At 32.9% G+C, this 13,274-nt stretch overlaps 1 protein-coding gene across 1 annotated transcript; it reads right to left on the bottom strand.

Moving 5' to 3' along the window:
- Nucleotides 1-827: 827 nt before the first annotated feature.
- On the bottom strand, nt 828-12,321 carry LOC143057610 (monomeric sarcosine oxidase-like). The gene is made up of 6 exons (XM_076230940.1): nt 12,131-12,321; nt 11,214-11,358; nt 9,336-9,825; nt 4,514-4,632; nt 2,758-2,904; nt 828-1,342 (listed from the first exon to the last, which is right to left on the bottom strand). The coding sequence occupies exons 1-6, from the start codon at nt 12,245-12,247 to the stop codon at nt 1,101-1,103; spliced, it is 1,260 nt and encodes a 419-aa protein (XP_076087055.1). The 5' UTR covers nt 12,248-12,321; the 3' UTR covers nt 828-1,100.
- Between the last annotated feature and the right edge of the window lie 953 nt (nt 12,322-13,274).

Raw genomic sequence — 13,274 nt, forward strand, 5'->3', positions numbered from 1 at the left:
TGCTGCAGATTGATTTTCTATTGTTCTGTTGTTTTCCTCTTATAGTTGATGTGTTTCCATCGATTTGGCATTGTAACCCCGGTTTGTTTTTGCTTAATCGATTTTTAACTTTTATATTGAAAAGCTGTAAATTGTTGTTGCCTTAATTTATTTAGTGTGTATAACAAGGCCAATTAAACCGGAATTCTAACTTATGGAAAATAAACAGAAAACCACCATTTTGGATTGTAAAATAGCAGTACACAGGCGGTCTAGTTCTTTCCCTACATAATGTGTGTAACACTGGTCAATTAAATAGAGATATAGAAAATATGTCATGTATATTGCATCATTTAGACTGTTTTAGTCAATACCAAATATTTGTTTGTAAACGAATCAATTTTCCAACCAATCGATTTAAGGGCAGACAACTGTAGGAAAATTTCAAACAATGATAATAAGATGACTATACTATGGAAGTAAAAAGAAAAATCACAAACACATTGAACTTAGACATGTCCGAGGAAAATTCAAAACGGAAAGTCCCGAATCAAATTGCAAAATCAAATTATAAAACACATCAAACGAATGGACAACAACTGTCATATTCCTGACTTGGTACTGGCATTTTCAAATGTAGAAAATGGTAGATTAAACTTGGTTTTAAAGCTAGCTGAACCTCTCACTTGTATGAAAGTAGCATCAATTTCCATCACATTGACAACGATACGTGAACAAAATGTCATTAATAGGGGTACAAAAACATCACGGACCCCACTAAAAATTAAAAATTAATGGATACATAATAATATAGTAATATATATTTCAGAATTTAGATTAGCCACAAGAAATAACTAGTTCTTTTTAATGTGTGTTCAATAAAATATAGTGACATAAAAAAAATAGAAAAATAGAAAAATGTTGCAGTAGATCGTGTCGTAAACATTGCTGAAATCATAGATTAATGAGTAGTAGGGAAAAAATAACGAATGTATAATTCCAAGTAAAATTTAAAATGGAAAGTTCAAACACATCACACTAACATAAAACAACTGCCATATTCCTGAATTTGTTGGGTCATTCAAAGAAATAAGCTAGGTACCATTTGCAGATGTAAACTGTCAGTTTGACCTTTTTTCTTTCATTTTGAAACGAAAATCTGTCTTTTCTAAGGATGAATCCCATTCATTTTTCATCATCATCACAGCAGCTATCCTTCCTATCTCGTCACTTGATTTTGCTGCGTACGCATTCCCACCTACAGCGACACCTAGCTGTGGATGTATTGTATCTAAGTATGGTCGTTTAGTTGGGGTTGTTGTTATAACACAGCTATCACCATGGCAGGAAATCGGTTCAACGCCTACAATAAAAACACAAAAGAAGAACATTTTATAAAACAAATAATGCAGATATAATTCTAGCTCCATATTTAACATATGACCATTCATAAAAGAGGGACGAAAGATACCAGAGATCGAAAATGAACTGACGTCATGGCTTAAAAAGAAACTATCAAACAAATAATAGTACCTCAGACACAAAATAGATAACTAAATACTAAGCAACACGAACCCCACCAAAAACTTGGGTGATATTAGGTGCTCTAGAAGAGTTAACAGATGTACATACTTACCTTTAAGGTACTGATCTGATACTCGCAATCGTATATAATAATAGTCTTTTATTCAAAATCAGTACAGTTGATAGATTTTACATCTAAAATATTATATTACAAGAAAGGGAAGAAACCATCGTGCTGCTTAATACAAACCCTAAGTCTAATTCGGTAGTGACATTCAAGAAAAGGGGACAGGATTGTAGTTTGGACATTTTGAACATATCCGCTTCCAACTGTGAAACGGATATTCCATACCACTTAACCAAGCCGTGATGGCGTCTATACTTACGAAGTGTTGATTGAAACTTCCCCATTTGAAACTCTTGCGTCTATACTTACGAAGTGTTGATTGAAACTTCCCCACTTGAAACTCTTAACAACTTCATGTGAGCAACAACCCTCTATCAAGGAAATCATGACGATAGGAAATACAAATCCTAGAATAACGTATGAACTAGGAGATACATACTCCGTATACAGGCGCTGCTGGAATGTTGCTATATAGAAATGAAAAACTCACAATTGGGGAGCTGAAATCATCTTTTATGTCGTAAAATCGTAGCGGTTTGCTTCCCTCCGACCCTCAGTATCAATTTCGAGACGTAAGTCAAAATATAAGGCATAATTAACTGTATCTGTTGTATCCTTTATGTGAAGTTCGATGGAATAGTTGCGTCCAATAAAATTACCAACTTTTTTAATTATTAAGTGAAAGAACATCATCTATATAGCGGAAAGAAAAGTAAAAGGATACTGTTAATTTCTTTTTTCGTGTTTAAGTTGTTTGCAACATTTGTAATGTTTGGGTTTTATTTCGTCGTTTTGAAAACCATTTGATTAGTTGGAACAACCTGATGCTTTCGATTCATTATTTTGCAAGATGGCGACATGAGTTCTAAAGAGTTAAATCTTCTTGTTGTGTAATTGAGTAAAACTAACTACCCGTCTAAATAGTTGAAACCCAGTGTCCGTACTTTCATGTGTTAAATGATACAACTCTAATATCCGAAATGTATCAAATCGCTAGTATACTAATCGATAATTACAACTCCTAATCACATAATAACACAATATCGTGTTAAATTTACGAAACATGTCATATCCAAATCAATCCGATTCAGTAAACTTCTTTTATTTTTTTACAATAGAAACCTTACCTCGAACGACAGTTTTGAAAAGATCAACTGTATCATTGACGAGTGTTTTATCTCCACCACTACAATACCATTCCTTTACTTCACCACTGCTGGTAAAACGTTTAGTTGTTGCATGTTGTAAATGTCCTAGCTTTATATAGTACTTCTCTAAAATGAGAATTAAAACCTATAACGGTCTGAACCCAAAAAATACCATCCATAGCATCGGATGTTTAATAAATAACAACACTATTGTTAGACGCATCAAACTAACTATGTAACGGTTTTACTGTTTGAATAAAAATTAAATTCCACACATTTAACATAGATCACGGATAGATGGACTAACCTTCCATTTAAGAATTTCAGAAAATCGTGTGTATGCGCTCTATCACACTAGATCAGAACCACTAGATATTGACACTTTCAGTCGGAATCCCTGATACCACCCAAATGGTATTTGGTCTACAATGTCTAGTTCTTCAAACGATATAACTCAAGTAAAGCTTAGGTTGCAACTCCTTTTGGTTTTTAAGTCTTTCAACTGTTACACTTTAGCTATCATTTTTGTCTTAATCGTTTTTTCTCAAATGTATTCCAAAACATGTGATATTGGTTCTGCTCATTGTTGCAGGTTTTACTGTGACATACAATTGTAAACTTCTGTGTTATTTAATCTCCTGTGAAGATTTGGCTTTTTGGAAATCATATCTCTTTTATACTTTTATATTTATGCCGGACAGTTACGTTTTAAAGATCAATACTAAAGGAGCGTTTTTTTGTGTGAATACGATTTTAGAAGCATGGACACGAATGTTCGATTAATCATAGCAATTACAAGAAATTCTGCATACATGATTAGGTATCAGATATCCGAATTCGATTTCTTACTTTTGCTATATAGTACTGCATATTGATTTTGAAAAAAAATGTATAAATAGAGATCAATACATGGCCTTTTCCATATCAGCCTGGGTATCATGCCGAGACTCCCATATCAGCCCGAGACGGAGTCGAGGTGCTGATATGGGTGGAGGGATGATATCCAGGCTGATATGGAAAAGGCCATGTATAAATCGCTTTATCATATACTTCCGACAATAGTTTTATGTAAGGCAAATAAACAAATGCAAGAACTAAAACAGTCAAAAACTTTATAAAGAAGTTAACTTATGAATCAAATATACTATAATTGTCCAACAACAGCATCACTACCTCCATATATATATATGTATGGTAACATTTCCTTTAGAGGCATTTTGAAACATTGAAAATTTGGAAAAGTTTTATGATCATTATTACTCCATGTTTGTTGTACTATAAAATGATTCATAATTGTCAATGGCATTTGTTAGCACCCACAAAAGTTCCCGTAAATTTTGACGTGGTCATAAAAAATATCTGACGTCACAATGGAAAAGTAAACAACCGATACCGGAAACACCGGAAGTAACTTGCACGAGAGGCACTATTATGGGTTTTGTGCACGCGATGCACCTGATATGGGTTATCAGCCCGGGTGGGAAATTATGGCTTGTTTACTTCCGCTCATTACACATATGCAAAAGCTATCATATCAATGCTAAGTATATGATAAAAGTATTTATACACTCGGATATCAAGTATATTGAATATTCTGTTAATGAAGACAAATGTATAAATTGCTCGTATATATTACAAAACTAATAAATCATTTTAAAATGCTTTTATTTTAAAACCTGTCCATCAAAAGTAAATCAAATAGATGAAAACGGACAATGCTTATATATATATTTACCATCTGGATATTTAATAGGCGGCAGCATATACCAGCTGTAGTCTCCATCTTTTGAGCGCGGGTAATCCTTTTTCCAATTATCGGCTCCTTTTCCAAAATATATTACAGCGGGATATTTTCTAAAAATAAGCAAAAACATTAACAGAACTCATTTTTGCAAGGTAAACTGATATAAATTATTTTTAAGGAGGCTCGATGGTATAACAATTTCAGAAAAAAAATAAACTTTTATTTTTAATTACGAATTTTATTTATTATCTTTATTAGTTGTAACTTTATCATATGGTACAAAAATAATTAAAAAAAATCAATTCGTGCTGGCCCCAGATGACTTTTAAAATGTATATATCCTTGAAAAGGCTCAAAATTATTTGGTGCACACATTTCTCTATTAGTTTAACAGAAAAAAGTACATTTGCAAAAATGTATGCTTCTTTCGAAGGCAGATTGTGAGCGTAAATGAATGGTGACCCCATTTTGTTATCTTATTTTTCTATTAAGTATAAGATAAAGTTCGTTTATAAAAAATATAGCAAAATCCTCTATTAAAAAAAAATATTTAGACCCGCGAGTCCCATTAAAATAAATATTTCTTAAAGTGAGAATACTTTTTACTATTTAGCAGTTGTATACTAAATTTGTCTCTTTCATTTGGATAACCTGCTTTGGTGACTATCGAAGTTTAACGTTTAATGATAATAGAATATAAATTTAAATCCATGAAACTAATATAAAAACAAACAGACGAAAGACTATAACTAAATTATGCACAACGACACTATCCTCCGTATTACAAAACAATAGCTATATCAGAAACACATTAACAGCTTGAAAAAAATCAATTTAAGTGCTGGAAGGACTATCAAATATATTCGGAAAAGATATGGCGTAATATATTATCAATCATTGTACCGTAATGACGCTGGTATTTGTACCTAGATATACTAAATGCTTTTAAACTAAATATATCTTCCAACAAGCAAAAAGTAAAATCACAAAAATACTATACTTAGAGAAAAATCAATTCGGAAAGTCCATAATCTCATGGCAAAATCAAATAACAAAACGCATCAAAAACGAATGGACAAGAACTGTCATATTCCTGACTTGGTACAGGCATTTTCAAATGTAAAAAATGGTGGATTAAACCTGGTTCTATAGCGCTAACCCTCTCACTTTAATGACAGTCTCATCAAATTCCGTTATATTTACATTGATGCGTTAAATAAACAGACACAATACATAAAAAAGTCAAAATATGGGTACATCGGTCATCATCGTTTAACAATTTTAAAAGGAACAATTTAACAGAACATAAAAACATCTACTGTCTACGAACACATTCATTGATTTGAGTGTCTGACGTCAGAAAATTTTATACGTCACATACATTTGTCGTTCAATGTGCATACAAACAATTTTAAAATTTACATAGGCAATGTTAGCACACAGGGTTAAAAAATCAAAAGTATGTAAGAATAAATTTCAGAAATAGACCGAGATTTAAGCTAGTCCAAAAGTTATATATAGAATTTATAAGAATCCACAAATAGTTAATTCCACTTCGTGATTGGATGATTTTGACGTTTGTGGTTCAACGAATATTGTAATTCATAATAGAAATATATCATAATGACATAGAACAATAGCATACTGACGGGATTTTTTTAAAGTACAGAGTCACGTTATAAGACCAAAAGAAATACAAAAAGTCGAATATACAAAACAAACCACCAAAAAAATGGAAGCCGATACAAACACATTGACGAGATGTATAAGTACCGAGCCACGTCAAACGGATATAACATCAAACCATTCAACAGTAAAAGTAATATTAAAAATAGAACAAAGACAAATGAAAGAACTATAAAACACGTTGTTAAGACGATAAACAACATTAGTACGCAGAATCTATACATCAAGACCATCGTGTATTATTTGAGAAGTAGATACGGAATATTTATCAACAAGGTCTTGGTACCTTCCGATGAACTTTTTTAGAAAAAGGACGAGACGTTCTTTGACATATCCCTGGTTCATCAACTTTCTACTCAGACACTGATGACGTTTTACAAAGTCTGAGTAGGAGCTGCAAGCTCTTGAATATCGAATAAGTTGGGAAATATATATCCCATATGCAGGTGAAGTTGGTATATTGCTACTAAGGTGGGGGGAATTTATAATTTCAAAATTAAAATCGTCTCGTTTGTCATAGATTCTGGTACTGAGATGACTGTGTAAGTCAAATTCGAGATATAAGTCTAAAAATGAGGCGGAGGAAGCCGTGTCTGTTGTTTCTTTAATCTCTAGTTCTGGGGGATATATTAATGGAACCCAATCAGAAAATTTCGGATTGTTTATGGAAAGAACATGATCAATATATCTGAAAGTGAAATTAAATAATCTGGCTTTTTTGATCCTCTTGTTTTTGACAAGTGTCTGGAGGAACTCCGATTCATAAGAAAATAAGAAGAGGTCGGCAAGAAGAGGCGCACAGTTTGTTCCCATAGGAATGCCGACAATTTGTTGGAAAAGTCTACCTCCAAACTCAACAAATATGTTGTCGATAAGAAACTCCAGCATACTGACCACTTGTTCTTCTGTGTAGCATGCTTTACCTTTTTGTTTGTCACTTGTAACGAAATATGCCTTATGAAATCCCAAAGTAATAAATTTATAGCGTATGCTATCATTTTTATGTTGAAAGGCATTGTGGATTATTTCTTTTAGGCGATTTTTCAATTTCACATGGGGAATGGTGGTATACAGGGTTGAAAAATCAAAAGTTTTGATGGAACTAATTTCAGAAAAGGACCGAGATTTAAAATTGTCTAGAAGTTCTTTAAAATTTTTAAGAATCCACATATGGTTAATACCACTACGCGAGTAAACAGTTTCACAGTATTTCTGAAGACCCTCTTTCACTGCGGACAGAATTTTAGTCAATTTAATGGACAATTCTTTAGTGGAACATGAAGATGAGCCAGCAATATACCGTTGTTTGTACGGAATTTTATGAAGCTTTGGTATACAATACAAACAAGGTAAGTCCTCCGATTTGGTGTTCAATGTAATGTTTATTGAAGCCATGAAGGACTTATGATTTGCTAAAATCTCATCCTTGTCAAATGATATGTCTTTGTATGTGGGATTACCTGAGTGCTCCTTTACACCCAATTCTTTTACAAGACATTCGTAGTAATACGATTTACATACAAAGACAATATTATTTGAAGCTTTGTCCGCAGGAACAACAACATACTTATCATGAAGAGTTGATAGACATTTCATGGCCTCTTTGTCTCTGAAAACGGACTTTGGTCGATCGTTCACACAGTTTTTCAACTTGTGAATGCAATGTTTTATCAGAGACCTGATAGTTTTAACCCATTCTGACAAAGTGTCCAGTTCAACTTCTTCTCGCTTAGCCCATGCTCTGGTGTAGTCCTCAATGGAATCCATAAATATTTTGAAGTTATGGTTCCAATTGATGTGTTGGGGTTCTCTAAACTTAGGACCATGAGAAATCCCCTTTCTGAGATTTTCATGTTGAATTATGTTTAGATCCCCAGTTATAACATGACCAGAGGGGCTGTAATTATAAGGCGAGTGGGAACAGTCACATGTCGGAGGGTTTTTTAGGTATTGTTCTAAGTCAAGGTTCTGCAATGCTTGTTTATAGTTAAATATTTTAGGTGCAATGGTTTTGGTGTAACTGTACATGTAGGATACAATAGGAAAAGACTGATTTTGAAAATAAATAGGAATTTTAGATGTTACCTCCTTGTGATGTAGAACGTTGCAGATATTGATTGCATCAATTCCTCTATTGGCAAAATCAACAGGAAGGAATCTTCTCCTATCCTCATGTAAAGGTTCCGATCTTACTGGTTTGAAAAGACGTACAAGAGCTACATCACAAATAATACTGACTAGTCTGTATATTGCAGAAAATGTATTGGTGCCTCCTTTGTCAAGTGCATAATCTCTCAAACGTTTTAGAAAATTAACTGGCAGTGAAAAGAGAATAGTTTTTATGTAATGTAACCCTAGTGGATGATGAAGATGTGAAAGAAGGTCATCAAAGCTCCCAGAGGGTGATCTAGATTTGGCAGACTTTTTTACATTAGGCCGATTGTAATGTTTTTGCCCATGACTACGTTGTTGTCTTAAGGTAGTATTAAATAAACTCATTACATTAACATCACTGCAGGCAGGACTTGACAAATGTCCTACTCCTTAAATGTTGTCTTTGCAACCATATGGCATTGCAGTCCCTAACTCCCTTATCCAGAAATTTTCTCTATCTTTGCGGGAAGGAGTACTTAGTACAGGGCTATTTGTGTGGTGATAAATTTTCTCAATGATGCGTACTTTCATAGATAAATAAGGATCATGGTTTGGTTGATTAAAATGGTTATAAAGAATCCTAAATTGAGGATCTTTATTATCAGACCGGTGTTAATTCATTCCTTTACGCAAAGTTTGACGAGTTTCACCAACATAAAGAAGTCCACACAAAGTACATTCGATTCCGTACACGACATTGTTCGTGGAACAGTCCAGAGGCTCGAAAGATTTAGTATAATATGTTTTAGATGTTAAATTACTAGTCAAATCAGGAGTCGTGATTTACATATCACAAGTCTTACACGTGCTCCTTTTTCCTTTTTTAAATTGGATATGTAGATTGGACATTTTTTAGCGCAGATATTAGGGAGAAAAACCAGCCTATTGAAACTGATGATTAACAGAACTTTCAGTGTTTCCGGAGAGGGTCAGCTTATTGTAATTTAACTATTTTATTTTATCACAATCTAACCTCATATTCGTGAAATCATTAGCTGTTACTTCAATCATAGCAGTGGTAAGAGGACACAGCCCTACTTCCAATTCTAAATCTTCAGGAAGAAGATTTCTGAAAGCTGTAAAGGCGCCAGTTGCTAGAAGTACTTTCCTGCATACGACTTGTTTGTCTGATTCTGTTTTTACAATCATTTTACTATTGCAATCTTCTTCCATCTGAGTAACTTTTTCAACAATTTCATTGATGTATGTACAACCCTTGGATTTAGCTAGCTTAATTTGTGCACTGACCAAATTTCTTGCACTGATATGTCCGGCCTTTACTTCATATAAAGCATGATCTATGTCAGAGAAATTTAAAAGTGGAAACTTCGTTTTGAGTGTCTCGTTTGACAGTATCTCACTTTCCAGCTGTTGTTCCTTTGATACCCTTTCATTGTCAATCATATATTTTGTATCCTTTCCTCCTGCTACTAATGACCCAACTTCATCATAAAAATCAATCCCTAAATCAAAAATAAGATTACAACGTAAGTCACTAAAAACGTAATAAAAGATCAAGTTACAGTAAGGGACGAAAGATACCAAAGGGACAGTCAAACTCGTAAATGTAAAACATACTGACAATGCCATGGCTAAAAATGAAAAAGACAAACAAAAAACAGCACACATGACACAACATAAAAAACTAAAGAATAAACAACACGACCCCCCCCCTCCCCCCCCAAAAAAACTCATGTGCTTCGGAAAGGTAAGCAGATCCTGCTTCACATTTGGCACCCGTCGTGTTGCTTATGTGATAACAAATCCGGTAAATAGTCTAATTCGGTAGGTCACATTCATGAAAGGGAAGGGGATTGTAGTTACGACGTAATGGATCATTCCACAGACTTCTATAAGATTATGATTACAATTACTTTTATGTATTAACTAATCTGTGACGATATTGGTTGTAAAAAACGTCGAAAAAAAACTTTTTATGGATTTATGTTTTTGACTTATGCCTACCCCAACTGAAGTATACAAATATTTCACAATACTAAAGTGGAAATATATTTTTTCACAACACATCAGTTTGTAACAATCATCTATAATGGTTTAAGAGAACACTCAGGTACTTTAAAATAGTTTAGATACAGTTTTAAATATAGATTTTATGTGAATTATAATCAATTATTGAACCATTCTGTTTGATCAGTTATATTGATCCTTCTTTTTTACCATTTTTTACATGTTTTCTTGTACATGTCTGTCCTATGTTTGTTGGTATATAGTTGTCTTATTTTTCTTATTTTGATATATTACCTCGTACTTTGGTTCTTTATAGAAAGTGTTCCAATTGGCAATCATACCAGATCTAAGTATTTGTTTATTGGTGACATTTGATTATACAAAGACAAAGACATATACAATGCAATAGACACAGATATGGCAATACAGGATCAATTTCTTATTAAACAATGATTAGTAATGCGAATAGTTACTAGTGACGTGTCAATGTATTGATGGAATACAAAACGAGTCCTAATAGAACGAGTGTCCTTTCTTAACGTGGTATCAATATTGCTGTTTCAGTTCATAGCTGTTATAACAATCTTCTGTCTATACATTGTATGATACAAGTGAGAGGTTTATCTAGCTATAAAAGCAGGATCATTCCACCATTTTCAACATGAGAAAATGCATGTACCAAGTCAGGAATATGACAGTTGTTATCCATTCGTCTGATATGTTTTAGCTTTTTTGATTTTACCATTTGATTAGAGACTTTCCGTTTTGAATTTTTCTCGGAGTTCAGTATTTTTGTGATTTTACTTTTTATTGAGATATGCCAAAAAAATTGATACTGTATAAATTACACAACCATTTTTAGCTGATACAGAGTGGTCATTACCTGAATCACTTTCTATTTGTCTGTACCTTGACATAGAGATACGTGCCAACTGTGTCCAGATAGGGTCATGAGCTAAACATCTCGCAATTCTTCCCTCATCGTAGTGACATCCAAATATATCTCTCTTACAATTAACATCCCTTTCCTAAGACAATCAGTTTTATGTTATTTGTAAGCTTGTTTTCATTTTAAAGTTAGTTCATCTTGTTTTATTTTATCTCAATTATTTCCATTAAATTGAAAAATACTCAATTTTATTCAGCTATTCTAGTTTCAAAATATCTGTGATATGTTCTATTGGAACTTCATATCATGGAATGCTGGTTGCTACGCTGTCCGATGCCTCGTTTTAGCTTTCTCATCCATTGCTACCTTAATCGGATTTTTTCCTTACCTTATGTTGCATTTATTCTCGTGCTTGCTTGGTCCTATGTTGACCTGATTTATGTAAATCAAATAACCTCATATTTTTGAATGCCGTACAATGAATATAATTGCATGCTTATATCTACATCATTTAAACTCTTGTTGATATTTGTCTAATTGGCCATCATACCTTATTTTCATATCGTTACAAAAATATTATTTTCTGTTTATTTCAGACATGAATAGATGAACCCAAGAATTGAAAGCGAACTCGACTGACCCACCTGGTCTCAATCCTATCAATCGTCGAATCGCACTTATGCTATAAGCCTGGTATCTTTGATAACTATTATGTTGTATTAAATGTATGTTATTTTGGTAAGAGTTTCAGATGTCAACCGCTCTTCGGTAGAGTTGTAGTCTCTGTTGACACATTCCCCATTTCCATTGTCAATTTTATCATAACATTTTCAATAGGTTTTACATTGCACCTTAACGTTCCAGAATATGCATTATCTTAAAAGAAAACATATTTACAGTCTTTATGATACCTTTGGTTCTTCTGGTCCAACCAAACAAACACGACCCCATTCTGATGCATATTTTGCTACTGCAGACCCTACCATTCCAGCTCCAACTACACATAAATCATACACATCGTCCTCCATTTTGATTCACTTAGAAATATTATTACATATTCAGTTAGTAAACAACCAATTAAACATAATATCAAATTACGTAACAATCACAATTTAAAGTTCTATTGTTATTTGACCTTGAATTAAAATTCAGTGAATTCTAATTAAAGATTCAGTGTAAATTTATTTTTAGACATTTAAAAAAACACATTATTTTTCAATTTCATTATTTCGAATATGTGATATAATTTGGACCTTAGCCCGTACTATTGATCAGTGGAGTGGTTTAGTGGTCCTTATTAAGAGGACTGCAAACTATATACATGGTTGTTTATAATTAGAACATATTTTTATATTTCAAGTATGTTTACATTTTTATGATTTACATGATTATATATGTACAATTATGATAAACAAAAATAAATGTAGTCAGTCTGTGTATATATGATAATCCCACATAATTCTACGATCTTCAACAATTTCAGTTTTAGTTATTTGTATATTATATGCCATAATAATTCATTGTGACTGTATTGATATGCTTTGTATGTTTCTAAGTTCCAGCTAGTACGTTCTTAATATTTCTCACTATTGTAATATGAGTTTTATATATAAAATCATTATAGATACAAGGATTAGAATTTTGTGTTTGCGACTGACGCGCATTTTGTCTACAAAAGACTCATTAGTAACGCTCGAATCAAAGAAAATGTAAAAAGGCCAAATACGATCCGGAAGTTGAAGAGCATGGAGGACCAACATCTTTATTGTGTTGGATAAACTGAAAAACCAATATAGACATTTAGATGTGCACTCACAATCGTTTGAACATATTTCTCAAATGAACAATGTATTTATGAATCTAGTAATGAGGAGGTAAAAAGTCCTAGGAAGAATTATGAATAAACAAAATTTGAAGTCTGAATAACTGAAAAGATCATAGGCTTTCAATTGGTATAGGGGTTCGGACGGTACTGATGAAGGTAAGTTAGGAATATCATTCAAATTCTATGAAGTGAATTTTTTGTATTCATTTGTAGTTTACTCTATGAAATTC

This window comes from Mytilus galloprovincialis, chromosome 13 (genome assembly GCF_965363235.1).
Source record: "Mytilus galloprovincialis chromosome 13, xbMytGall1.hap1.1, whole genome shotgun sequence".
In the NCBI taxonomy this organism is placed as follows: Eukaryota; Metazoa; Mollusca; class Bivalvia; order Mytilida; family Mytilidae; genus Mytilus; species Mytilus galloprovincialis.

Excerpts from the sequence above, each read along its gene's own strand:
- LOC143057610 (XM_076230940.1), bottom strand. The coding sequence starts at position 12,247 with ATGGAGGACGATGTGTATGATTTATGTGTAGTTGGAGCTGGAATGGTA. Across the intron at positions 11,359-12,130 it reads TTGGACCAGAAGAACCAAAG|GAAAGGGATGTTAATTGTAA; the intron begins GTATCATAAAGA and ends TGATTGTCTTAG. Across the intron at positions 1,343-2,757 it reads TTTCAAAACTGTCGTTCGAG|GCGTTGAACCGATTTCCTGC; the intron begins GTAAGGTTTCTA and ends TTTTTATTGTAG.